General features: G+C 48.2%; 3 protein-coding genes and 1 non-coding gene across 4 annotated transcripts; 3 read left to right on the top strand and 1 right to left on the bottom strand.

The window, feature by feature from the left end:
• Window positions 1-944: 944 nt before the first annotated feature.
• GGS22DRAFT_188025 (uncharacterized protein) lies at window positions 945-4,352 on the bottom strand (the record flags this gene model as incomplete). Its single annotated transcript, XM_047964673.1, has 6 exons — window positions 945-1,489; window positions 1,571-1,960; window positions 2,012-2,593; window positions 2,646-2,722; window positions 2,848-3,047; window positions 3,102-4,352. 6 exons carry the CDS (start codon window positions 4,350-4,352, stop codon window positions 945-947), a joined length of 3,045 nt encoding a protein of 1,014 aa, XP_047819573.1.
• A 3,476-nt stretch (window positions 4,353-7,828) lies between these two features.
• GGS22DRAFT_133498 (uncharacterized protein) lies at window positions 7,829-9,029 on the top strand. The gene is made up of 4 exons (XM_047958522.1): window positions 7,829-8,265; window positions 8,343-8,426; window positions 8,483-8,662; window positions 8,714-9,029. Exons 1-4 carry the CDS (start codon window positions 8,190-8,192, stop codon window positions 8,737-8,739), a joined length of 366 nt encoding a protein of 121 aa, XP_047819572.1. The 5' UTR covers window positions 7,829-8,189; the 3' UTR covers window positions 8,740-9,029.
• A 738-nt stretch (window positions 9,030-9,767) lies between these two features.
• Window positions 9,768-16,331, top strand: GGS22DRAFT_179463 (uncharacterized protein; the record flags this gene model as incomplete). The annotated part of the gene is made up of 6 exons (XM_047963682.1): window positions 9,768-12,272; window positions 12,312-13,226; window positions 13,275-13,511; window positions 13,692-13,907; window positions 14,061-14,738; window positions 15,345-16,331. 6 exons carry the CDS (start codon window positions 9,768-9,770, stop codon window positions 16,329-16,331), a joined length of 5,538 nt encoding a protein of 1,845 aa, XP_047819571.1.
• An 858-nt stretch (window positions 16,332-17,189) lies between these two features.
• GGS22DRAFT_t61 lies at window positions 17,190-17,332 on the top strand. The gene has a single exon. It is a non-coding gene; the product is annotated as a tRNA-Arg (tRNA).
• Window positions 17,333-25,089: the final 7,757 nt, after the last annotated feature.

The raw sequence follows: 25,089 nt of genomic DNA, 5'->3' as shown, positions 1-25,089 counted from the left end.
CGATTGCAGGCATTAGGCGACGGGGGGGGGAGGCCCGGGTAGTTCCCGGTGATGTATGTAGCCGTGTGGCGTCGATTTAAGGTATTTCATCTAGCCGATCTTTTCTAGCACTGTATTTGTTGCATTCGGGTTGTTCGTAAGATTCCGTTTTAGTAGCTTGAATTCCCATTTAAGTGTCTTGGACAACAGTTATCGACGATACTGGTCATAAGATACGACAGGCCCTGGTAGCATTCGTACAGGGGTGTCGAAGGAGGCTGGGAAGTGCATACTGTCTGATTCCAAGAGCCGATTCTCTTTCAGCTCCGGACCGAGTGTGGTATCAATCACCTTACAATTGGCTGCGGGTCAAGGGGTATGTATATGATGCCAAAGTATAGGGAAACGTCAGTAATGGGAAGATACCTGCCATTCGTAGCGTTGGATCGAGATCATTGTGGATTATTGCAACGATATCGAAGTTCACCGATAATAGCAATTCCGAGAGCATACACGCCGTAAAGCATGCACCTTTCAAGTATAATTATACTAATATGTCGTCATTTCCAAGCCTATCTTCTTGGATGATACGCATCCTACAACTCATAGTTCCAAGGTCTTGCATCTGCAGAGAATAATACTTCTAATGATCAATCTGAGCAACAATGCCCAGCAACATAAAATCATTAAATCAATTCATTAATGAGCCTATATTAAGAGAAAATCATTCATGAGTCATAACCCATCTCACCGCTATCTTCATCATCAGACGTAAAAAAACACCGAAATCTATAGCCCATGAACTCGTCGACTCGTCAGTAAGGAAAGAAAACAAAAACGCACACATGAATCATTACGTCAAAACGTATCTCATCACCACCATCCCTCTTACCCTCTTCCGCTCTCCTCCCCGAGTTATTAAGTATCGTTCATTATCTTAGGCAGGTAGAAACCGAATTCGGAAATTAAATATCCCTCAATGCATGTCCCAGCATCCCCATCAACCCACCCCTAGGCTGCAACAATTCACCAAAAGTTTGCGCAAGTCCGCTGACGAGCGCCGGGTCCGGATTTCCGAGCGTCTGCCACGCGCCGCGGACGTGCCAGTCATTGTTGTCGCGCGGGAGATATTCGAAAGAGCCGCGTCTCGGAATACTAGAAAGTGTGCTATTATCATTATCGAGAGGTCGGCCGGAGGAATCAAATCGGTCAGGTAAGTATTCGACATCGTCTTCGTCAGAGGCCGGCGATTGGTCACCGCGTCTTCTTCGTCGTTTGACACGCGGACGATCGTAATTTGGTTCGGAGCCCGACCGTCTTCTAGAGTCCCGGGGCCGGTTCAGACGAGCAAGCTCTTCGTCGACGGCATCTTCGTCTAATGGTCTACTTAGGGTTCGGCGATGTCTTCGGAGAGTTTGTGAGGACTTTGGTGAGAGGGGGCCGAATTTAACTTCCTTAGGGCTAGGAGAAGGAGAAGGAGAACGCGTCCGCTGCCGGTAGCTTAGACCATCTAAGAGTGAAGTTAGTATGGCTAGACTTGACAACCGAGCATAGACTTATTCTAAAATAGAATATACTCAAGGAGACGCACCCTGCTCGATAGCCGGGCTCCGAGAGGCATCGGGATGAGATTGGATGTCACCAGAGCGTGGACGACTCACATTTTCTGGCCCAGGGCGGTTACCCGAGCCTGGGGGTGGGGGTAGAGGTCCAGATTGCGGAGGTCCAGGGGGTGGCGGAGGGAGGTTCATGGGAGGTTGGTTTATATAGTCTTGAGGGTTATATGGTTGGTGAGGGGGGTAAGCATTGAAGTTCGTCGTAGACGGGTTAGGATGTTGCATAAACCCACCAGGACCGGCTGGCGGTGGTCCGGTAGGCTCTTGGGGCGGAGGAGGATAATAAGCACCACCTGAAGCATGAGGCGGAGATGGTGGACCCTCATCGCCGTAGTAGTACGGGTTTGGAGCTTCCTCTTCATAACCTGCCTTGAGTTAGTCTCATGAACTCACATTAGGAAGTGTATTGTGCATACGCATTCGTTCGCGGTCACGGGACCGCCTAGCCTTTCGCCTTTCTCGATTCTGGTCTTCCCTGTCAAGCGAACGATTCCGACTCCTATCCCTAGATTTACCTCTATCTTCTCGATCCTTGCCTCTTTCTTTGCTCTTCTGGCGATCCTGATATTTCTTGAGGCCTATCGCGGCAGCGGCAGTGCCAAGCCCGGCGGCAGTTATATCACGAAGCGTGCTACGACTCCTCTTCTTACGAGCCTCTCGGTCAGACGTCGCGGAGGTTGATCGGTGACGATGGCGAGTGCGGCGTCGTGGCTCTTCGCTCGCCGACTCGTATCCCTCGAGAGGTTGACTCCCGTACTCAACTCCGGGATAAGGAACCAGGCCTAATTCTCTATCAGCCGTAGAGTCTCGGGAACGCGAATGGCGGCTAAGAGACCTGGAGTGGGATCGACTTCTTGAATGGCCTCGATCACGATCTCTATCAGAATACTCCTCTTCATCTAATTCCCTCTCACGTTCATGTTCTTTCTTCTCTTTATGATGATCCCATATTTTGCTCGCTGCAGCGCCAGTCAACCCGGCAGCTGCAATTTCAGCGCCTAGAAAAATTTAGAGATTAATTTTATGATATGACGTTTGGTAAATGCTCACCTGTTCTTAAGCGGGACTTCGAACGAGATTTTCCGCGAGATTTAGACCTATAATGCTCCACTACGCCAGCGAGAGCACTAGTAAATTCAGCAGTCAGCGATCTATCATCTACAAATATAGGCAGTAATCCGCTAGGCACTTGTATAACTGAAAAGGATGTATAGGTTGAATGGAGCATCACCACGAAATCTGTAATACTTACCCTGTCGCCAGGGCTGCCTTGGCCGCTTTCGAATTAGACTTGCTACGGGTGCGGGAGCGGCGCGATGATTGACTTGGAGATCTCGAGTAAGAGTCTACGGAATGCCGGCGTCGCGCACGTCCACGGTGGGCCTCTTCTTTCTCGATCTTGTTGTTCTGCATGTACTTCCATCCACCAGCAACGGCCAGAGCAGCAGCACCCTGTCATCACGTCAGTATTCATCTTCTTCCACGACAAAACACCAGGAAACTTACGATTGCTAAGCCAGTTGCCAGCCTACTGCGTGACTTGCTGCGGTGACGATGATGGTAATACCCGTCATCATAGTCGTCTTCGTATCTGTCGTCATGCCTATCCTCGTACGCACTCTTGGCACGGCGCACGGCCTCGGTACCCAAGGCACCCAGGGCGGCACCGGCAAGAACCTTACGCCCTCGGTGTTCGCGGTAACCACTATCCTTATTACCACGTGGCGACAATAGGGCAGTGAGACCGGCTCCGGCAAGGGCACCTTCAGCTAGATGGCGTTTTTTGTGATCGGAGCTCGAGCTACGATCTCGTCTTATGATAGTTCGCTTGACATAGTAATCTTCGTCGTATCCGTCACTTTCGTATTCGCGCTCATCACGACGTCGTCGGTGATGTTCTTCCTCCTCTCGGCGTGGCGGCGCGACTTCGCGATGCTCATCTCTTAGGACGATATATGTGGGCTCCTGGCGTGGAAGGATTACAGGAGCCGGCGCAGCAGCTTCGTGAATAACAACCTTCTGCTCAGGAAGTTTTTGACGGATGATAACAGGGGCAGGTGGTGGAGAGGGTGCCGCGTAATACTCGACCTCCTTCCTATATCGCTCAACGTCAACATCACGCGGCGGTTCTCTTTCCTCGACGACCCTGCGCTCAACCTTCCAGTTGCGTTCTCTGTAGTCGCGAGAGTCATCTCTATGTTCTTCTACAGTTTTTTCCTTGATTCTCACATCGCCGTCGTCGTCCCGACGTACCACACGTTTGTCGATCCGGACATCCGTGTCATCCCAAGGATATCCTTGTCGGCGGTCCCAATAATTGTCACGGGGTGAGGTAGATGTCTCCTTAATCTCCTCGACGACCCTAGTGTGAGAGTGTCGCTCTGGATAATGATCTCTTCCCCTATCGACCTCACGCTCATATTCTACGTCTCTGTATCGGTCGGGTGGGTCGAAAGATGATCTCGGTCGGTCGGGATAGGTAGTTCTTTCAATGCGGCGGTCGATGCGATCGACTTCTATGACATCATCGGGAGAGTGAGCTTTGTGGGAATGCGAATGTGAATGCGAATGTCTTGATCTGCGATCGTCGTCTTCCTCAAAGCGCTCAATACGATCTCGTTCCACAACCCTATTACCAGACTTTCCACCAGCAACCTTGTACCGTTTTATAGTTGTACTTTTGTATTTATCGTCATCGGACGAAGGACTTTCATCTCTTGTATAGCGCACATCGCGCTCGCGATAAACTTGAGACATAGATATCGTCGCGATGTTTATATATAACTTGATGGCCAAGCGACAGTGACGTCACAAAGGCTTGACGATTGATTTCAAAAGATGAAGCTTATAGATATGTATAAAAATGGGTTATAGCGACAAAAGGCAATGTTTCTGAGTGGTAGTAAAGATTATATATGGTGTGGGCAAAGAAAAAAGAAAAGAAGCTGGTGACGATGATGTGGGATGATGAATGGTGTCACGCTGAACTTGTAGTGCTTAAGTTGGGCAGTGAGGGAATGTCCGGGAAGAGCGAAAAGAGCGCTGAGCAATGAACAAATGCAATGGGTAGGCCGGCAATGGGCAGATGGGAGGATCTGAGAATGATGGTTGCCGAGGGGCGCCGTAAATGTGACTCTATAAGTCAGCCCAGCCTATTTCGTTACTTGGCATACGGAGCTTTTGTGGAGGGGCAGAATGAGACTGTGTCCAAGTATTTAGTCTTCGGATTTCCCAGTTCTTCGAAGTCTCTAATTCCTGCTTTCTTCTTCTTTTAGAATGACTAAATAAAAAAATGACTGTTTGTCTGTGCTGCGCCGTGACGTTGTGTAAATTTGCAATTCTATTTCCACCAACTTCCAAGGTTATTCTGTTTGTATGAGACCCGGGAGGGACGAGACCCTCTTCAGCTTCGATCTTCTAGTGCGGGGTCCTTGAACTCGGCCAATATCATCACTTGCTTGCATGGGTTCGGTTGGTTCTAGAAATCGAAAAAAATAGCACAGCCCACCTAGTTGGTAGTCAGCTCTTTTCGATGTTGGTACAAGTTGAAAAACGTTCTCAAACTGTTCTAGTTAATTAGCAGTGAAATATTCCATTCTCGTAGGACTTACTACCACCTAGATATTGATACGCAACATGTAGTGTGTAATAGTTCTAATAAATTATGTAGGCAGACAGGTGATTTCCGATGCTGATTATGATGATAACAAGTGAGACTTTTTTTTTCTACCTTGTGATCATTTGTCTGAACTGGGGGCTGTGATGCCTTCCTGTCTCGTTTGATACGATTTAATTGGTGAGAGAGAATGGAATGCGCAGCTACAGCCTATACCCATGCAACTTTTGATCTCGTGGGTGCTTAGTTAGCACTATCGGGCGTGTAATTCTCTCTCGCTCCTTCTGAGATATTCTTCTTCTCTTTGGTACCTTCCATGAATTTCGAATCTCGCAAGACCCATGAATGCATCATAATACCACTTTGTACTGTCATGACGTTATTTAACATGAGTATTCAATATCACCGATCTTCGTGTTTTCCAAGCTTGAAGTACGAGACGAACCACTTAGTTCGATAAGCTTTTGGGACCTAGGGTTCCTAGGGCTGGTGGGCTGGCAAGCTGGTAGAAAATGTCGTCATTTCTCTCTTTTAGATACGAGCCGGAGGGGAGAGTCTAGGCCTAAATAGTTCTAGAATTGCCTCCAGAAGTTTAGAGGATGGATGCCAGGGCAGATGGCCGTTCGGCTTCTTAAGTGGAACCTGCCGCTAGCCGCTACAGATGGATGAGATAGAGTTTCTTTTTTTCATGGTCGGGCTTCCCCGCCAATATCCTCCTGGCTGCCTGGACTCTTCAAATGTTCCACATATCAGCCAGCCACACCTTTGCACCGCCACAGTCTGCGGCTTAGACGCACTTGCCAACTTTGGTAACTTGTACATTGTAGGGCCACGTTCCAGCTTCGCAACCCCTTCTCCCTCTTTTTGAGAGCATCTTGCTCGGGCAAAATCTATGCATAATGACTGGTTCCACAATCCACACCTGAAACGAAACAAAGTTTGCATTGGTCAAAGAGATTCTCTGATCCTCTCAATATTATTCATCCTATCATTTTCACGCGTAGGCCGTCACGACTTCACGCAAATCGAGGCTCAAACACCTCCCTCACTCGACTTCACCGAATTATTCAACTACAACGGCTGACCTATTATGCTCAGCTAAGCTTATGGTACTAACTCAGCCAGCTCAACAAGCTCAGCATAATGTCGAGCCACTCAGAGCGTTATGCTGACCCACCGAGTACGCGCTCGATTGCGTGAGACTGCATAAGGCTCGCCTAAATACCAATTCCCTACCTACCTAATACTTTGTAGGTAGTACCTATCTAAGTAAACGTCTATGGATATAGTCATGGACTAAGTCCCGCAGATCAATCCCCATCTTTATGACCTAGAACCTCTGTTAATTAATTCGAGATACCGACTTAACGGAAACATAGATATCCATGAAATATTCAAGCTTTTTGACATCATTGAGTTGCACGACATGTTCAGACAATTCAATAATTATGAGTTTGATAGTTCGCCACGATACATTCATATCAGAAGACGACGGATTCTCCTATCACCCTTAATAATAAACATTGTTTCGTTTCGTTTCGTTTGGACAAGACGGCTTTCCACTTTTGATGTTTCATGAGTTGGTGTGTTACGTACTTGGGTTAGGGTTGTATGTAAACTCGTCCGATATTGAAGTTGGTTGTGGTAAGGACGGATCTCTGTTCCAGCCTTCGCCGCATTTGCCAAGGAAGATCCGACTCGGCTGATTCGATATCTAGGTATGTTTTCCCTCCAATGGCTCATCGATCTCCGGTTAGATGTCATGGCGTCTACCCGGCACTGCTGCATCTGGAGACGTGATCCGATTCTAGTATGACCTCGCTTATAACACCGACACCTATCGTTCCTCTTAGTCTATTAATACCTCATACAGACTATATACCTAGTAGTATTTACTCTTCTCATTATATCCACTTAGATATACTTATCTTTAGTGGAACATTACTTGTGTAAGTAAACATATCTAGCTCGTCATATCGTTGACATCAGTATGTCCACATCTATTCGACTAAGCTATAATTTAGAATTTTAGCTAGGTATATACCTAGGTGTAGATCATCTTACCATCTTTAACTCCACAATTTGCACCCCGCATTTCCCAGATACGGCACTCGATAGCGCTCTAATCGCTAAAACGTCGCAATTTAATCTGAGTTTAATCTGTACCCGTCCGCATGGTCCAGGAACGGGATGAAATGGCTAAATTCAAATCAGATGCTTAATCATATCGTCTCAACTACAGAAATTCTGTAGATATCATGATCAAGGTGCGATTATAGGTTGTTTTTACGTCACAGATATTGCGTTCAGGACAGGGACAGATGGCATCAAGCTTACCTATAACGCATCCCAACCCTTTGGATGACGCGTCAAGTGTCGCATCAGTCACGGACCTTTCGGCGGTTAATTCAGGAGATAAATTGCACTTGTCGATCTATAAACAATTCAAGCTAAAGCTAGAGCACGTTAGACTACGCGTCGGCAGCGAGCAGGCTGAAGGCGAGGCAGTGGTCGTCCTTCAATTAACCAACCAACACCCTGATACTCCCATGTGGCTTTACTCTTTTGAGTCTTGGCGAGGCTTGTTCCGCGATGTATCCACGTAGCTTAAAATCGGGCCTTACACAAGCTACTTCTCCGCCATTCTTAGGTAACATACCGGTGCCGTGTTAAGTCTTCGTGGTTGTAGTCGTAATGGGCTTGCGTTGAGGAAAACCTGCACTAATCTCCAGTCAATTTGCCGAGAGCAGTGCTCCTGAGTCATTCCGGGCATGGATCGACGTCGGCCGGTTCTTCGAAGGAAGGAGGTGTCTCCGTAGGCTCAAGGAGAGTCAAAGTCCAAAAAGGAATGTCCAAAATGTGTATATATATCTGGCTCGAGGACCTCATCTTCCCTCATCTCGACATCCACAGCAGTCATCCAGATCAGAGTCAAGCCACCACCTAATTCTTCAACATCACATCTTACAACTCTCAAAATGAAGGGAATCGTCGCTTTCTTCCTCCTCGGCCTCGCCATTGCCGCTCCTGTTGCTGAACCTCAGGAGTCAGACCGTATGTAATATTGAAGCTGTTTACCTAGCAAACGTCTGGGTATCCTTCCAAGACGAAACTAACATATCTCTATCTAGTCCCCTCTGACTTCCCCTCTGGTTTCCCATCCGGTTTCCCCTCCGGTCTACCTTCTGGTCTACCTACTCTCTCTGGATCTGACTGTAAGAAGCTACACGGTTGTCGTTCGTACAAATATGAACTAACGATATCTAAATAGTCCCCCGCCCTACTGGTTTCCCAAGTGGTTTCCCCGGTGGCTCAGACCGACCTCGTCCCACTGGTCGTCCTAGCCACTCTGGTGGCCCTCGCCCTACCGGAGGCCCTCGTCCCACCGGTGGTCCCCGACCCACTGGCCGCCCTACTGGCGTTCCCAGCGGTTTCCCTACCGGCAGCGACTGTACGTTCCCCTTAATCTCCTCCATGAGCTGAGTCTCTAACATGTGAATAGTCCCTGTCCCAACTAGCTCTGCTTAAATATGCTCTGCGCATAAAGTGTATACTAAATTCTTGGCGGCCCGATAGGGGTGATGTTGCAAGAATCGCCCGCATTGGTGAAATAAATTCGGGGATTATTTCTCCTATAAGGGCCGAAAGGATTCTAAAACTAGGATGGGATGGGAATGGGATTTAACCTTCTAAATTTACAAGATCAAACAATCCGCTGGGGTGTTTCGGTACCGAGCAGTATTCTTGTATCTATTCAATTCTCTAGTCGAACTAGATTGTTATATATTGGGAACGTCTGATGTTTTGTCTTTCACATACTTTCAGTGTTTTATTGACTATCCTAAAGTGGTAGTTAACTGGGGTACAACCCCCCTGAATGATTGGCCTAAATTGTGAAAGTATTCCAGGGGTCTATAAAGAGTAACTGGGAGGACAGAACTGAACTCTCATTGGTCATTCTAGTTCCGGTTGGTTGCAGTGGAACTGAGCCCTTTAATTCATTTTCTTCTGTTGATGCGATGTTAAGGAAAGAGCAACGCCTTCTACATTCAATGTTTTTCATACTTGTAACCTGCAACTACCTACCTTGAAGTTCTAAGGTAAGTACTCTTATTCATAATGAAGAACTTGCCCTCCAGAAAGCGGGGCATGTATAAGGGAAGGAAGGAGGGTAGATACATTCAGTATAGGTAAAAACAATCATTGAATGTCAATTGATATGATAGATTTGTCTTTTCAACCTCTTCGTCAATAAACCGAAACCTCTTGTCCACATCCTTTCCAATCCCTAAATATCGTCAATACCGTAGAAACACTCATATTTTATAGTTATTTTCATCCTATCTTTCATATCTGTCTCTTTTCGAGGCCTTCCTGGGCTCGTACACCTTACGAGCTATCCATTTTCAAAGAGCAGCTCTTTCGTCCTCATGGTTTTTCTTGGTGTACACCAATCATTCCGTCGCTAGGGAATCTGGTGACGGTGACGGGAATTGTGTTGAGAGGGCAGTGTTTCCTAGCAACACCTATTCGGTTGCACCAAAGAAGCCATTGCCATGGAGTCCAAACTAAAACTCATGCTGCGTCCTAGCACTTCGGCTCCCTCACTGAAGGATGTAGAAACTCGACCCGAATCAATCAAATCCACCAGGTCAAAGGCCTCGTCATTTCGTCATGGGTTGTTAAAGATAGATTCTTCCATCGACCACTCGGCCAAAGACCTGCCAGCACCTCCAGTTTTGACTCCAGGCGCCCCAAAACCGACAGGAAGAAATATCACTATGAAACACAGGTTTTCAAGTGTCTCGGTTCCGTCAAGGAAATCATCAAAGGCTAATGTTGAGAGACGAAGCGAAGGAACCCTTATAATCGACGACACTAAACGGCCCCACGTAGTGTGTCTTGATCCTACGATGCACCCTCTTGACATGCACGCGGCAATTCACCACCCTGGCTTAGTCACGGAGGCCGACTTTTGTGATGCTGGTGTTGCAATTGACCGCGACTCGCCTATCATAACACCGCCAAGTAGACTCTCCCCTCTATCAGATATCATCTCAACCGCCCCGGTCTACCGCATTCTCTCGGGAGGCAACATACATCAAGATGTCATAGATGTGTCCGCTCATACCCACAAACACCATAGCTCGGCCGTCAAAGTTCGCCCAGCTGCTGGACTTCTTCCTAAGGTGGCAGCACACGAAGGCCATTCAAACATCTCTAAGGTCCAACCTGCTGCAGAAGATCCTGGAGGCAGGAATGTTCTAACATCGAGAGTCAGTCCATCAATAGGCCCCAGTTCTCCTTTGAGCTCTGAACATACTTCAAACCACGAAGGTCATATCTGGGTTCCCAAGGTACAGCCTTACCACGAGTCATCAGTTATTGTGTTCAAAACGGAAGAGAACTCGTTGCCAAAGTTGTCCGTCGCAAGTAGTGACCGAAGAGATGAGGACTCATCGAAAGGATCTTCGTATTGGGGATTTCTACCAAAATTTGGCGACAAGAAGGATGAGAAGTCGAGTGTCGCCGATGAGTCCTTAGCCCATCCTGCTTCTCCGCTTGGGCTACAAATGACCCCACCTGAATCAAGAAGCAGATCCGTTGTCACGACTCGCATTGAAAATAGGCCTTCAAGCCAATATTCAACTTCTCAAAAAAGTTTCGATGTTGTCCCAAGAAACATCACGAGTGCCGCCGAATCAATTGATAATCGAAAGAACGTCCGCCATGACAATAGAAGCGTAGCATCTCCCGACAATATTTCCAACACTAGTCCTCGGCAGGAGGAAATTGCGCTTCAAGATAATGAGGAAGAGAGAGCCTTATCGACCGGCTCAGTTTCCCCTACCTCTCATCCACGTCATGCAGAGAGTTTGTGCGAGAATGACGATCAGGGGCAGACCATATTGCCCCAGTCGCCCGATAAAAATGACCCGTGGCGTGCTGGTACCTGGCTTCGCCAGTTTCTGGGATATCCCGAGTCAACTGATCCGAACCTTACCCAATTACCGGAGATGTCTCATCCTCGCCACGAAGAACATTACGATTATCCCAATGATATAATTGATGAGATCGCATCTAGAGTAACAACATTCTCGGAGCAGAGTGCAGCAGATGCCGGGACGATGGATGCGACTATGCATAACCTTGAACGGCTACTTAACGAAGCACTGAATCTCGCTGGTGAAGCTACTGAGCACGATCATTGTGGATATACTGATGATGGGAACCTCTCTAGCCATTTACATAACACATCTGAATCAATTCAACCGGATGTTCATGAAAAGATCAGAAGTCCAAGTAAAGATACGCACGAGCTCATAGTTACTAAGGTACCGCAACATGTCTTCGTGGGTGCGCCTGAAGGTTTCGGTCATGGTTGCGAGGCTTTATCATCAAGATGGACAGACCCCCGCGGATTGGTAAGGCCTGACATGCGCAATGGCAATATTAGTCGATCATCATATCCCACCGAGGTTACCAGAGAACGAAGCGTGCATAATCGCCGAAAGTCCAAGCAAAAGCGCACAAGTCGCGAAAAACGTCATGTATCGTCTGACGATAGCGTTTTGCCAATGCCACCTTCCGATAGCAAAATCAAGAGACGATGTCCATCTCCAATACCTCATGCATACGACGAAGATGATCCAACGGGGGTTATAAAGCATCGTGCCAGGGATGTCCCTAACAGTCGAGAAGTTAGAGAGTATATCCGTGTCTTTCATCACCCTCCAATTACATCTCGGAACAGCTCTAGAAATCTTCGCGAGGCCTCGCCGGAAAATGAATATAAACTTCGTAAAGCTGATACGTATCCTGGGGTACGTCGCAGAGATGTGGACGTGTGCAGCTTAGACGGTGGTTCCGACGAGATAGTAGACTTTTCTACCCAATACAACACCAAGGAAGGACAAGATATTGCAGTCCCAGAATTCAAAAAGTCTAGGCGTCATCGCAACCAAGATGCCTCGCCTGTGAAAACTGGTGCGCACCATAAACAAGCAGCAACCAGAAAACATCACGAACTACGCAATATAAGCCTTCACAGAAGGTCTCACGTGAGTATCAGAGATGGGCAACGATTCAGTCTTACCAAGTCTGTGAAACGCCAACCTACAATCGCCCGTGACTGGTCACCTATCCGCAAGAGATTTGTTGCTTCTGTCGCGTGTTTGAGCACTGCATTGATCGGTGTCCTGGTCGGAATCTATGCTGGTCTAGTTCCGTCGATGCAATATTACATTGCAGACTTCAACCACTACACGATTCTTGGCAATGTTGGGATGTATCTGGGAATGGCGCTTACGAATTTCTTGTGCTGGCCGTTACCATTGCTACACGGCCGTAAGCCATACATCGTGTGCAGCTTATGTGTAGCAATGCCGCTACTTTTCCCCCAAGCGATTGCAGTAAGTGTCCCTCGGTCTCCATACACGAGCGCTTGGAGATGGGCACTACTTCTTCCCAGGGCTCTCATGGGCTGTGCTTTGGGTTTCGCCAATATGAATTTCCATTCAATATTGACCGACCTTTTTGGCGCGTCTCTGATGAGCAGTAATCCACATCAGGAGGTCGTCGATCGTTACGATGTGAGAAGACATGGGGGAGGCCTTGGTGTATGGCTCGGTATTTGGACATGGTGCTTCATCGGCTCGTTAGGTATCGGCTTTCTGCTTGGTGCCATAGTCATTGACAACCTACAGCCTTCATGGGGGCTCTACATAAGCATCATGCTTATTGCGGTCGTCCTTCTTCTTAATGTACTCTGCCCTGAAGTCCGACGATCAGCTTGGAGACGTTCCGTGGCCGAAGTGAAAACTAGCTCAGCAGTATCGCGAAGAGTAGCTCGGGGGGAGGTCAAGATGCACCGAGTCAAGGACGGCCCCAAGTGGTGGGGCGAAGAAATGTATCACGGAGTAGCTCTGTCTCTAGAGATGCTCCGCCAACCAGGATTCGTTATTATGGCACTATACTCGGCGTATATATATGCTCAGGTGGTTTTGGTCATTGTCGTAAGTTGGCTTGACTCATGGATTTACGTCCTTTGCTAATATATCTAGCTTCTGGGATCTCTGACATCCAGATACTACCGGTTTAAATCCACATATGTAGGCACCGCGGTGTCATCTGTTGCGATCGGTGCCCTGTTAGCGGTGCCATTCCAGATGGCGAACCTCTTCTCTCGAGCCCGTTCCACAGGTCCGCTAACGAACAGTATGACCTTCGATAAAAGGTTGACATGGACTTCACACCTCGTCCGGCGGGCAATCTTTGTTATTGTGCTCCCTATCGCCGGCGTTCTCTATACTATCGTCTCCTCTGGCCCTCCGGTACATGTGGCCTTCCCTTGCATTTTTGCATCTATGATTGGATTCCTGTCATGTCTCGCCATAGCTGAGTGCAATGGTATGCTGATGGAGGCATGGGATACGTCTGATCTCCAACCAGGAATGACTGGTCGCTCTAGATCGTCAAAGGATACCATGAAACGGACCAATTACTCATCTTTCCCTCGAGTAACCGCCGGATGGAATCTTATTCACAGTGTTGGTTTCGCCGCGGCTGCGGCGGCGACTTGGGTAGGCGGCATAGCTACGCGAAGTCTAGGACAGAGAGCTGCAACGGGAGTTGTAGCATCCGCCTTGTTCTTACACTCGATTCTACTCCTAGGTGTATTTACACGGTTTAGACACGTCCAAATCATTCCCAATTCGAAAAGCTTCGAGATGGACAAATGGACGAAGGAACGGAGAGACAGTATCCGCCGCCGTGCTTCCGCGATCGCTACCGCCAAAGCCAACGGTCTTCAAGATATTTCCGAGATTCCCGAGGAGGACGTAGGCTAGAGGCCCATCATCCTTGGCAACCCGTCGGAGAAATTTCGTCGTATGAACATCCTTGAGTTGGGCTCTCTAACGCGATGGAGCGAGATCCGCAAGAAGAACCGTCTAATCGATGAAGGCGCTCATCTAAATAGACAAGTAGTTGATCTTGCTCGCGGTGAGATTGGGCGTCGAGGCAACCAAGGCGTAGAGAGATTCGGGGAAATTGTCCGAAAAGTGAGTAAGAGGAGTATGAGAAGCAGGCGTAGCCGTGACAGCGATGAGGATAACATCCCGCGAGTCGAACTTCGAGATATCGGACCATTGGGGCCACCAGGGGCCGGCCTTGAACACCACCACAGCGAATTACCTCCTACAGTGTATTTTGAACGCGAATGCATCATGGGTCAGACTTTGCCGGAAGAAGCGGAGGAAGCCCCATCCACGGACAGCGGGTCGGATGATGATTATGACGCAGGTCATTTACAAGAGCACTCCTCTCATATGACTTCCAAGGTTCAACCATACGCCGGCTTCAGAAAGCCAAGCCTACGAGGCGCCGTGGCTGGCACAGATGATTATGCGATCGACACGGAGCTCGCCCGTGGCGAACACGCCTCTCACGCAGAAGCAAAAGTGAAGCCTGCAGATCCCAGAGGTTCAGAGCACAGAGAACAACACGGTGCGCATATGACAAACAAAGTCAAACCGGCCGACACGGAATTTGCAAATTTGACGCGGGAACATGGCGCTCACATGGAAGCGAGTAAAGTGAAGCCGGCAAAGGTAGAATTTGAGGATGTTGACTTGACCGACAAATCCAGTCGCAGAAATTCGAAAAGGAAGCAAGACTAAAAATGGTTTGTAAGCGCTACTGACAATTCCGAATAAAAGCAGAGAATGAAAGTACCTATTATACATGCAATTAAAATTGATGCCTATTTTCAACCTTGAACATTTCATCACTTAGAAATGCTGCGAGATGAAGCTGGACTCTCGTAGGAAATATTTCAAAGTTCGTTTGAATCTTGGGTTAATCCTATGGGAATACCCCGACTACACGATATATGTGATAAGATATGCAGGTAGGCAGATTATATGGACCAAAGGGAGTATAAACATCGCATATAAGAGTAGTCTTATGTAGTTAAAATGCATATCTACCAATGAAGCTATTGAACAGTACCGTTTCTGACCCAATTTCAAGGCCTTCGATCTCATTCCGATCAACACTACACAAAGGTAAGCAACGCAGCACATAATTGGCTCTTCGGACTTTATGATGCATACACCTGACGCACCTGCTAGATCGGGGCTAGCAATCAACATTCACTCGACACTCACCCACAACAACACATCATCGCACCTAGCGCAGGCGACCACAGCACAGGCGCTACCATGAAGCTCTACGCTATCGGAGATCTCCACCTCAGCTACGAGTACAACAGGAAGGCCCTCGACGATCTCACCCCGCACCTGGACGACGGGCTCATCTTGTGCGGCGACGTCGGCGAGTCGGCCGATCACCTGAACCTCGCGTTCCGCGTCGCAAAACGCAATTTCAAGGACGTCTGGTGGTGTCCCGGCAACCACGAGCTGTACACCCTCGGCAGCTCCCCGCGTCCCCATCTCCGCGGCGAGGCGAAATACCGCCGCTGCGTGGAGCTCGCTAGGGAACATGGTGTGTTAACGCCTGAAGACGAGTTTGTGGTCTGGGGGGATGAGGGGGAGGGGGAAAAGGTTCTTGTGTGTCCGGTCTTCACGCTGTATGATTACAGTTTCCGCCCGAAAGACGTCGAGAGGAAGGACGCGCTGAAGTGGGCTGAGGAACGCGATACCGTTGCTACGGACGAGTTCCTGCTCCATCCGGATCCGTATGCTACCCGGGATGAGTGGTGTCGTGTTCTCGTTGATAGGTTTGAGAAGAAGATCGAGGAGGCGAGGGTGAGGAATCCGGGGTTAAAGACTGTGCTTGTGAATCATTGGCCGCTGAGGGAGGATCTGGTGTTCATTCCCCGTGTGCCGAGGTTTAGTCTTTGGTGCGGGACGACGTTGACGAGGGAGTGGCATGCCCGGTTTGATGCGAAGGTTGTGGTTTCTGGACACTTGCATGTGCCGCGCACGGATTGGAAGGGGGGTGTTAGGTTCGAGGAGTGTAGTTTGGGGTACCCGAAACAGTGGCAGGATGTTAGGACTACCGGGAAGGATATTAATGATTTGTTGAGGGAGATTATGCCGGGGCCGTCGCCGCCGCCGGGGGGAGAGGCGGAGATGAAGTGGAGGCGTTGGGGATAGGGGAAGGGGTGGTGGTGGTTATGAAGGAGATTGTTAGGGGGGACAGGAGGAGGAATTTGAGGAGGAGGATTAGGGGGAGAAAGGGGGTGAGTCGGGTGGTGTATTTTAGGGGTGAGGTCTTCACGAAGCAGGCTGATGGGTTTAGGACGGGCATAGTGGGCGGTCCTGGAATGGATAGTGATATGTGTCTAGGTCTAGGTACCTAGGTTATGGAAGGCCTGGAAATAGGAAAGGATGGTATATGATATATATATGGCTATCAAGGCTGGTTAAACACCGTAAGTTCATTCATCGTAGTCAGTTAAGTCAATTGGGACCATGTTTTGTAGAATAGAATGTAGATGCAGGGAGAGGAGAGTTGGCTTAGAAACTCTCAATAAAGAACATCGACCAGTTCAACCAGTTGGTTAACGTTTCCTAAACCCCTTTTTCTCAATTGATCATGTCGTCGACGATTAGATGTTCTAACCCCTTAATAATATATACTTTAAACTTACATGGTCACTCATGTTCCTTGAGATACCCCTCTTGACAGATAAAGTGCCTACTGCAAATAAATCATATATCTATACCATAACTCATAATAGATAAGTTATAACTAATATGAGTTATCAATTCCTCTCACATAACGTCATCGTCAAATCTCATATTTTGAGGTTTAGGAGCCCCACGATGGTTCTCCTATAGGAGTAGATCGGTGGGTCTCTTGAGTCTAGCCTCCTGCAGAGATCCGAGGACCGCAGAACTAGTCGAGAACGCACATCTCGCCTAGCTTAATATTCCTACATAACCCTAAGCAAATTTTATGTGTCAAGTTCGGATTCGTCCGTCCAGCCTACTATAGACTGAGAATATCGGTCCTCCGTGGCGCAATTGGCTAGCGCGTCGTGAGTTCTTCCCCCATCCCTTGACACCATCGTGAGGGTTGTCGGTGTATACTAACCATATTCGTATAGTGACTGTTAATCAGGAGGTTGACAGTTCAAGCCTGTCCGGGGGAGATAATTGAGTCTTCTAATACTTTTTGCTGGTTGTGGCTTTGGTATAGAGGTCAAGATCTCTTTGGCATTAGTTTTGGAAACTCCACAAGACACCGAATCATAATTAGTACAAATATTTTCATAAATAAAACGGTGCGTAACATGCAGGTTACTAGGTAACATACCTGTAATAATTTACAAGCGTTTAATTGTAAGTACCTATGTAAGTACCTAAGTGTGGGTAAGTGTAAGCAATAGGTACTGATTGGTACTCATGACATACCTAACGACTTGCTATGGATGTACGGCCAAGGTATATCGGAGATCTACCAGGTACCTAGGTAGATATCTATCCCTAGTCCTAATCACATAGCCTTAGTTTTTCCCAGGGGAAGAATTAGGACGCAGGAACTACGCTGCAGCGATGAACGCCTCATCAGCCGCCCCTGACATAAACGGCAGCTGGATCGTGTTCGGGTTCGTATAGAAATTCACCTCTTGCCTATGTTAGGTGAAGCTGACTTGGAAAGTCAGGCAACTTCAGGGAGACCAGTGAACCGATACAGGTTTTCACCTTCATTCTATCTCGGGATTTGAGTTCTTGAACTGTTGGTAGAAGTAAGGGAGCTCCGGTCCATTGGTAGATAGACGTGCTTGACGCGTATCATGCCTACGTATCATCTAGATCTATTGATATTCTTGGCGAATATGTATTCCTTCATATCATATCATTAATTGAAAAGGGATGCTTGCGTGAGTTGCGTACCTACTTACCGAGTAGGTATGTACAGCCGGCTGGTATTAATAAACCGAAGATGCTGATAGGTCCCGACTTTGCTTGACCTAGGTAAGGAGAGTACCTTCACCATTCTGGCTTTGTACTTGTGAAATACGAGTTGCAAATATACTTAAAACCCGTTGCTTGCTACTAAGAAACTCCGGAATTTTTGGTCCTACTCTTGACTGATTCCCGCTATGATACGTCCCCATTGGTGCGCAAACTCCATCACTAGCAGCTGGTAGACGATAAAAGTGTCAATTCTTTCGCATATAGATGCCCTGAAATACATTTCCAAGGACAATAAAATCCAGCCATAAAGTTTCAGCTGGTTATACCCAAGCCACCGACCCTCACTGAGTTACATACCAATCGCAAGAAGCTGCAGCTAACCTTGAAGCCACTACACAGCACCTACCCAGATAGGTAGGTATAGGGCTAGCAAAAAGAAAAAAACGTTATAGATGATACTGGGCACTCATCCTCCTAGAAAGTTATTTCCCGCACCAGGGAGTCGGCTTAGACTAGTGCATTATGCTAGATCGGGTAGTAGACCCCTATGGAAAATAGCCAGTAGAATTACCCCTATCCCGTCATCCAACGATATACATAGCACTGGACAGTTTACCCTCGCCAATAACCTAATCTCGATAACCGTCCCCTAGGCCATCCTCTACATCCTTCTGGTAGCTTTCCATGCAGCACCATCGCGCTAGGCAAAAAAAATCTGGGGGCATCCTTCTGGGTTACGCAGAGACGAAAACGGGACAGAGGTAGCGGATGAGTCAGGGTCAGCCAGAGATGCAGCCACCGTCGCTACGGCGCCACAGCGAGAGAGAATGCAGGGCGTAATCAATCTGAAGCGCCCGCGGATCAGCTGGGCACGATCAATTCGACCAGCTTTCTCGGTCTCGCAAGGTTTCAACGAGGCAACATCCAAGTGCCGAATCTACGATGTGCCAAGGGAACATGTATCTTGCATGATGTCACCTACTAGTCCCGAGCGGTTGGAGGTCGTGGTAGCTAGGTCGTAGCGATGCCCTAGATATCGCGTGTGGAAGCAGATGCGCACGCACATGAAGAACAGGAAGAAAATAGAGAGAAGGGAGGGGAAAGGGTTAGGTAAATCTTGCAGTTCCCCGTTAGCCACGTCGTCTAAAGGTGGTCCTGCGTGCGTGTTGTTTCTAATAAACCTGATTACCACAGGTAAGTTATTCATGATAATTCAACTTTTTTTCCCACCTGCCCAGCCCCGAATCCAGCCGAGGCAAACGAGCAGACATGTCATATATCAGCTACGTGTGGCGTCCTCTCAGATTGAGACCGGTGAAAAGGGGAGGGGCCCCTTGAGCAGATCACTACTAAGCGGAACGCTACGTAGAGGCTGTTATTCGGCACATGCAAAAGGACAATTCTAGAAAGATGGGACGAGATATCCGAGCATGCCTAGAACGATGCCGCAAACGGCCTGCGGCACAAATTTCCCTTCGCCACATCCACACGTCAAGTACGCACACGGCGAAGGATGGGAATAAGAAGGAAAGGAGATAGGTAATTAATAGATGATGATAGTCATTGCACAGCAGTCAGCGCAAGACTATGCGAAGGGGGGACACCGCGTCATTCTCTTATATGTCTGTCTACCTACCATCTATGTAGCATCTAACGTACCTAGGCAGCTAGGTAGGTACAAGTATGTAGCGTCAGAGTGGGATGGGTAGATTGGCGGGCATCCTCCAACCAGAGAGGGAAAAACAGGGTAAGATGATTCGAGATCTCACGCCGGGCCATGCGACCACCCGAGGAAACACGCATCATCCGCTTACGGTGGTAGGATGTGGTAGGCTGGGATTGGCCGCGAGACTCGGCGAAAATTAAAGACGAAAGGGGGGGAAGATGGGGGGGAGGAATCAGATCAGAAAAAGGCGCCCCCTCCTGCAAGATTGCATGGAGAAATCAGAGATCGGGTCGAGTTGCTCAGGCCGAGAAATAAAGGGAAAAAAAGTTAAATGAAACGACAGGTCTGTTTTTTGGTCTCACTCTCGCTCTCTTCCCTCGGCGATGCTCGTGACGAGTACCTAGTAGTAGAGTTAGAACAACCAGCTCGCTTCGTCAACGCCACCGCTTTTTAGATGACGGGGTTTTTATACCTACATGACTGTTAACGGGTGATATCAGTAACAATTTGTGTGATCATGAATATCTAAGTTATATCATATGGAAAGATATTATCTTGTGTAGCTCGTCGCGATTGCGTATAGTGATCTCGGGGTTCGTTGGCTGATTGTCTCGGGGCCCATTCGGTTGGCTGCATCTTGCCGTGTCTCCCTTGCTTAGCAGCTCGCTTCGAGACACAAGCAGGACGACTCAAGGGAGTCCCGTAGCATGCAAGCAATCCACAAAGCTAGTAACAGCATCACCGAGGATCATATTCTGGACTACGGGCCTACGGAAACGCAGATGCTCACGAACGTGACGAAAGCCGTCGACGTAAAATGCGACTATTATACTCTCTCGTACGTACTATGCTGCGTGGATATCCCGGCGGGCACTAAGCGGGATCAGCCGTCGATGAGGCGTCACATGGAAAAACTACTGCGTTTACCTAGGTCCTAGGCTATACCTATGCGATGTAGATGCAATAAAGTATTTTTATCTAGTAGAGAGTTACTGTAACTACAAGTACCTATATCTTCTATTTAATGTCAAGTAAAAAGATGCAGAATTATTGGAGGAAATTCTCTCTTTTTTCCTTTCTTTTTCTCTTTGCAGGGGGCTCTGCTGCTAGAAGGCGTTTTTAAAGCCGCCGAACCTCTCAATAAGGCTGAAACGACTGTGCGCGATACAGTGTTGTCAATATCTTACATAATTACCTCGGGTGGTTGCACTGATTGGAGTAGGACGGGGACCCAGAGCCGGGCAAAGTTATCACGATGCATAAGATCGTGATCTTGGATGATCTAGGGGACTGGGAAGTATGGATATATTATTATATTGGCCTGGGGTCATTTACATACGTGTGTTTGTACCCTCTACATCCTCCCTACCTGGTCCCGGATAGCCGGTGTACCATTAAAGGGGCAACCATGATTACATCTTAAGCGTAGCAGATGCAAAGATTGCTAGGTTTTGTCGATATTGGGAAGCGTTCGATAATACGTATCTACTATACCTACTCTTGGACTGAAGGAAGATAACCCTACAGCAACGGCAACCAGCAACCAGCTACCCATGAAGCTGAGAAAAGAACATCATCGGCGACCAGCTTCTAGGACTATTCTGCCAGTCCACTAGTATCTTTTACTAAGTCGAACCGTACAACCCGACATGCGGAACTGTGTGGTAGCACCCATCTCTAATAAGTGGTCTTGTACCACATATAGTTCCTGAAAATAATAGAAGTGATTTGCAGGAGGTCCCGGACCAGTTGACAACACACGCCGTTCCCTCGCTCTCGAACCTCTCAATTTCGTGGGAAGTGACAGGTAACAAATCTCCGCCGTAGGACCCTTCGGCTAGAGTGCAGGACGTTAGAGCCAGTCAGCCAGCCCCCCCTAACCCCAGAACATATTGGAACTGGGAGCGTGTAGATGTGGGGATAGGTAAGGGTATGGATGGGTATATTGGGACCTGGGTATGTAAGTTGGTAACTAGGTAGGTAGCTAATAGGTATGCGGTAATATGTAGTAGATATGCTAGGTAATATTGTATTGTATTGTACCATGTATGAAGGCATGTTCCGGGGAGTAGGAGTGGTACTAATGTAGGTAGGTATGTATGTATGTAGAGTGTTCGCTTGAGAAAAGAGTGCTAGAGATCATACGGCAGACAAAAAGATAGGACTATTGTTTGGCCAGTCTCGCTTCGTCTTTGGGACCCTAGATGTCGTGGTGTAGGCAGCGACATTAGGATAGGTTGCTGGGCTGCTGCTGGGCTTGCTGGGTTAGTGAAGTCAGATCCTGCAATGCATCCATCTGACGGCAGGAGGAAAAAGGTCCCGCGATCTTATTCATCATTTCCTTTCAAGGACCAGGCCTCGAAATTGTCTGGCCTGGGTCTGTCTGCTTGACTGGCCTGTACCGTGGTGGGCTGTTTGCCCATCAATCCCATCAATCCCTTTCACCGGAGTTTGCTGCGCCAATAGGAGATCTCCAATTCCATCACCCTGGTCTCTTAACCCTCTTAACCCTCTTTCCCCTCGCTGTGATAAGCATGCAGTAGGTAGAGAGAGTGGGACCCTTAGTGATCGCCGGGACCAAGCCACAGCGTAGCATTCTGACTTTCCCGAGCGTCGCATTGGGATAGGTCCTGGACGTCCCATCGGCGTTTAGGTAAGGGAAGTTCATGTGACATTCCCAGATTCATTTGGTCTTGGCTTGACGAGCTTGGCGGCGTAGAAAGATTGGATTCCCACCCCCTATCGAACAAAATACATAGTACATCCTTCACTCAAAACACCAGGGCCACCTGGTTGCCTACTACCCGGACCATGCCGCCGCCACCATTACCAGCCATTGCCTACCGACACATGTACGTATGCATTATTAGTCGTAGCCCTAACTACTAAAATTTCCTATTTTGGTGATAGTAACATGTTCGTGCTTCAGCCTTTTTTTTTTTTTTTTTTTTTCTCTCATCGTTAATATACCAACAGACTAATCCCAAAGATCTCTAATCTAACCCGTAAACTTCTACGTAATATGACAGACCCACCATAAAGAACACGAACACGGCTTTGGTGCTGTTTCGTACAAGGCAGTCGCATAGTAGACTCCAGCGGACCGTACATAATACATACTTGTTCGTCGTGCGAGCGAGGGATCCAATGATCCTAGGCCACGGAAACAGGTGGTGCCCACCGCAGAACCAGAACAAAATTACCAGTATGCCTGCTCGCTCGCTGCTCTCTATCCCCTGCGAAGTAATAGAGCATAGTAGGAAAAAAAGTGACAGGTCATAAAAAGCACCCGGGTCCCCCCCCCCCAGGGTCGTATGTATGTAGTTACCTCTTTGCTGCTATCCGGCCAACCCATGGGATAGGCTACGTTGGGACGTGATAGGACGGAGCTGGGACGAAAGCGTAGCGAAGACGAGAGAGAGGAAAGATATGTCGTGGTTTTGTTATGTGTGTATGTGCATAAATACGACGGCATGCGCATAGGTAACCATCTTTGCTCCGCGTATGGGCGAGCAGAAGAAGAAGCAGAAGCAGAAGCAGCGTACACGCAGCGTTGTATGGCCATGGTTGAGCCATCCGAGAGGAACACAAGGCGACGCCGGGTGCCCGCTTGCGAGCGTATGCGACAAACATATTATGGTAAGCGGGAATCCCGAGCCCGGAAGACCTTCTGTACGGCAACATCGCCGAGAGGTGAGGAACCAACATCGCATCGTCATCATCATCATCACTCACGTATTGCATACGGACATATTATCTGGGGGGGACAAAAGGACCTGCGCATGGAAAGAGGGGATCGGGTTTCAGCGAAGAACAGAAGTGAGAATAGAACATGGAGGTATGCTGCGCATGCGCAATCCTACGTACAACGCATAGACATGCAATATACATACATCTCATGGATTCGCAGAGAGTAATTACGTACCTAACTGAGCAATACCTACAACGTTCAATGGATTTTCCCGTTTGTCAGAGTCGGCTGAGTCAGGTCGCTTTTATTTTATTTTATTAACGGAACAAGCATGTTCAGAGCCGAGCCGATGGGGCTTCCAGATCTGGCTGGGCAAGACCAAAGATGGACTGGGGGTTACCTAACTCGGCCGTCGTTACGACGAGAGTAATATATGCCGAGATAAGCAAACGTAGCAGTCGTCAAGAAACGGAAAATGCCCCACGCTACATAGATCTGGCTTTCTACTACATATATAGATCAGAAGATCAGCCACGTTGGGTGCCATTGGCTCGCCGCCGGAGATACTGATTTTCAATTTCAAACTGGAGTGTGCCATTCAGCCTAATCTAGTAGCGATAGCATGTGTACGACACGATGGCCTCGCCGATGAATTGGGTTAGCGACGTGTACGTAATCCTCATACCAGATGCTACTGTAGGTACGCATTAGCGGGAGAGGGAAACCCATGTTGGATTGGAAGGAGATTGGACGTCCATCAATAGCGATCAATAAGGGCATGGCAGGACAATAGGATTCTCGCGGACTAAGAGCCCAGCTCCGATGCTCGAGGGGTCATCTGCCATTTTTATTCCAAGGCACGAGCAACCGACTCGCAATAGCGTAATCTTGAATAATGAGCGATTTTCAACTTCCGGTGGGTGCCTTGAGATATATATCGAACCGATCATAGGACGATAACGGTACTGACCGACGAGGTGCTGGGTATATCATATGCATGTTGGGATGTTTGAAACATGATCTCGGCTGGTACCTACGGAGTTGAGATGTATCTCGTACGTAGACGACGGCGAAAGTGCCTCTTTTATATGCCTCCTCAGTGATCAGTGGTCAGTAATGATCAAGAGTACGGTACGATATACGTAGATAGAAGTAAATTATGTAGAGTCGTATGGGAACGTCGTCCTCGGCTTTTTATAATGAAACCACACCCCGTGGGCAGGCGTTGCGGGAGGTGGTGAAACGCTAACGAATCTGGTAACGACCAGATTATTATGGCTGGAAAAGGGCGAGAGCACCCCAGTCGGATACCAAAGTAGCGAGATAGGAAAGAAGAAATCCTTCCGCGCGAGAGTGATGGCAGATCTGGGTGTGGTCTGCATATCTAAGGCGACCGTTGGATCCAGATAACACCGCAGTCTTGGGTCGATGGCTGACATTAGGCGCCCAATCTTTCGGAGCTGGCCCCGTACCAATACCGACTTTCTTCTCATTTTTTCTTCGCAACCAAATTTGGTGAATCGCGGGTGCACGGAAGATAAGCTATCCTACCATGGTTCCGGTACGACGTATGCTCTGACGAGAAGCTCGATGTTCGCCTCATAATTAGGATAATTTACAAAATTTCACTC

The sequence above is a fragment of the Annulohypoxylon maeteangense genome, assembly GCF_022496945.1.
Source record: "Annulohypoxylon maeteangense strain CBS 123835 unplaced genomic scaffold GGS22scaffold_7, whole genome shotgun sequence".
NCBI classification, from domain to species: Eukaryota; Fungi; Ascomycota; class Sordariomycetes; order Xylariales; family Hypoxylaceae; genus Annulohypoxylon; species Annulohypoxylon maeteangense.
This window is presented reverse-complemented; position numbering and strand designations above follow the sequence as displayed.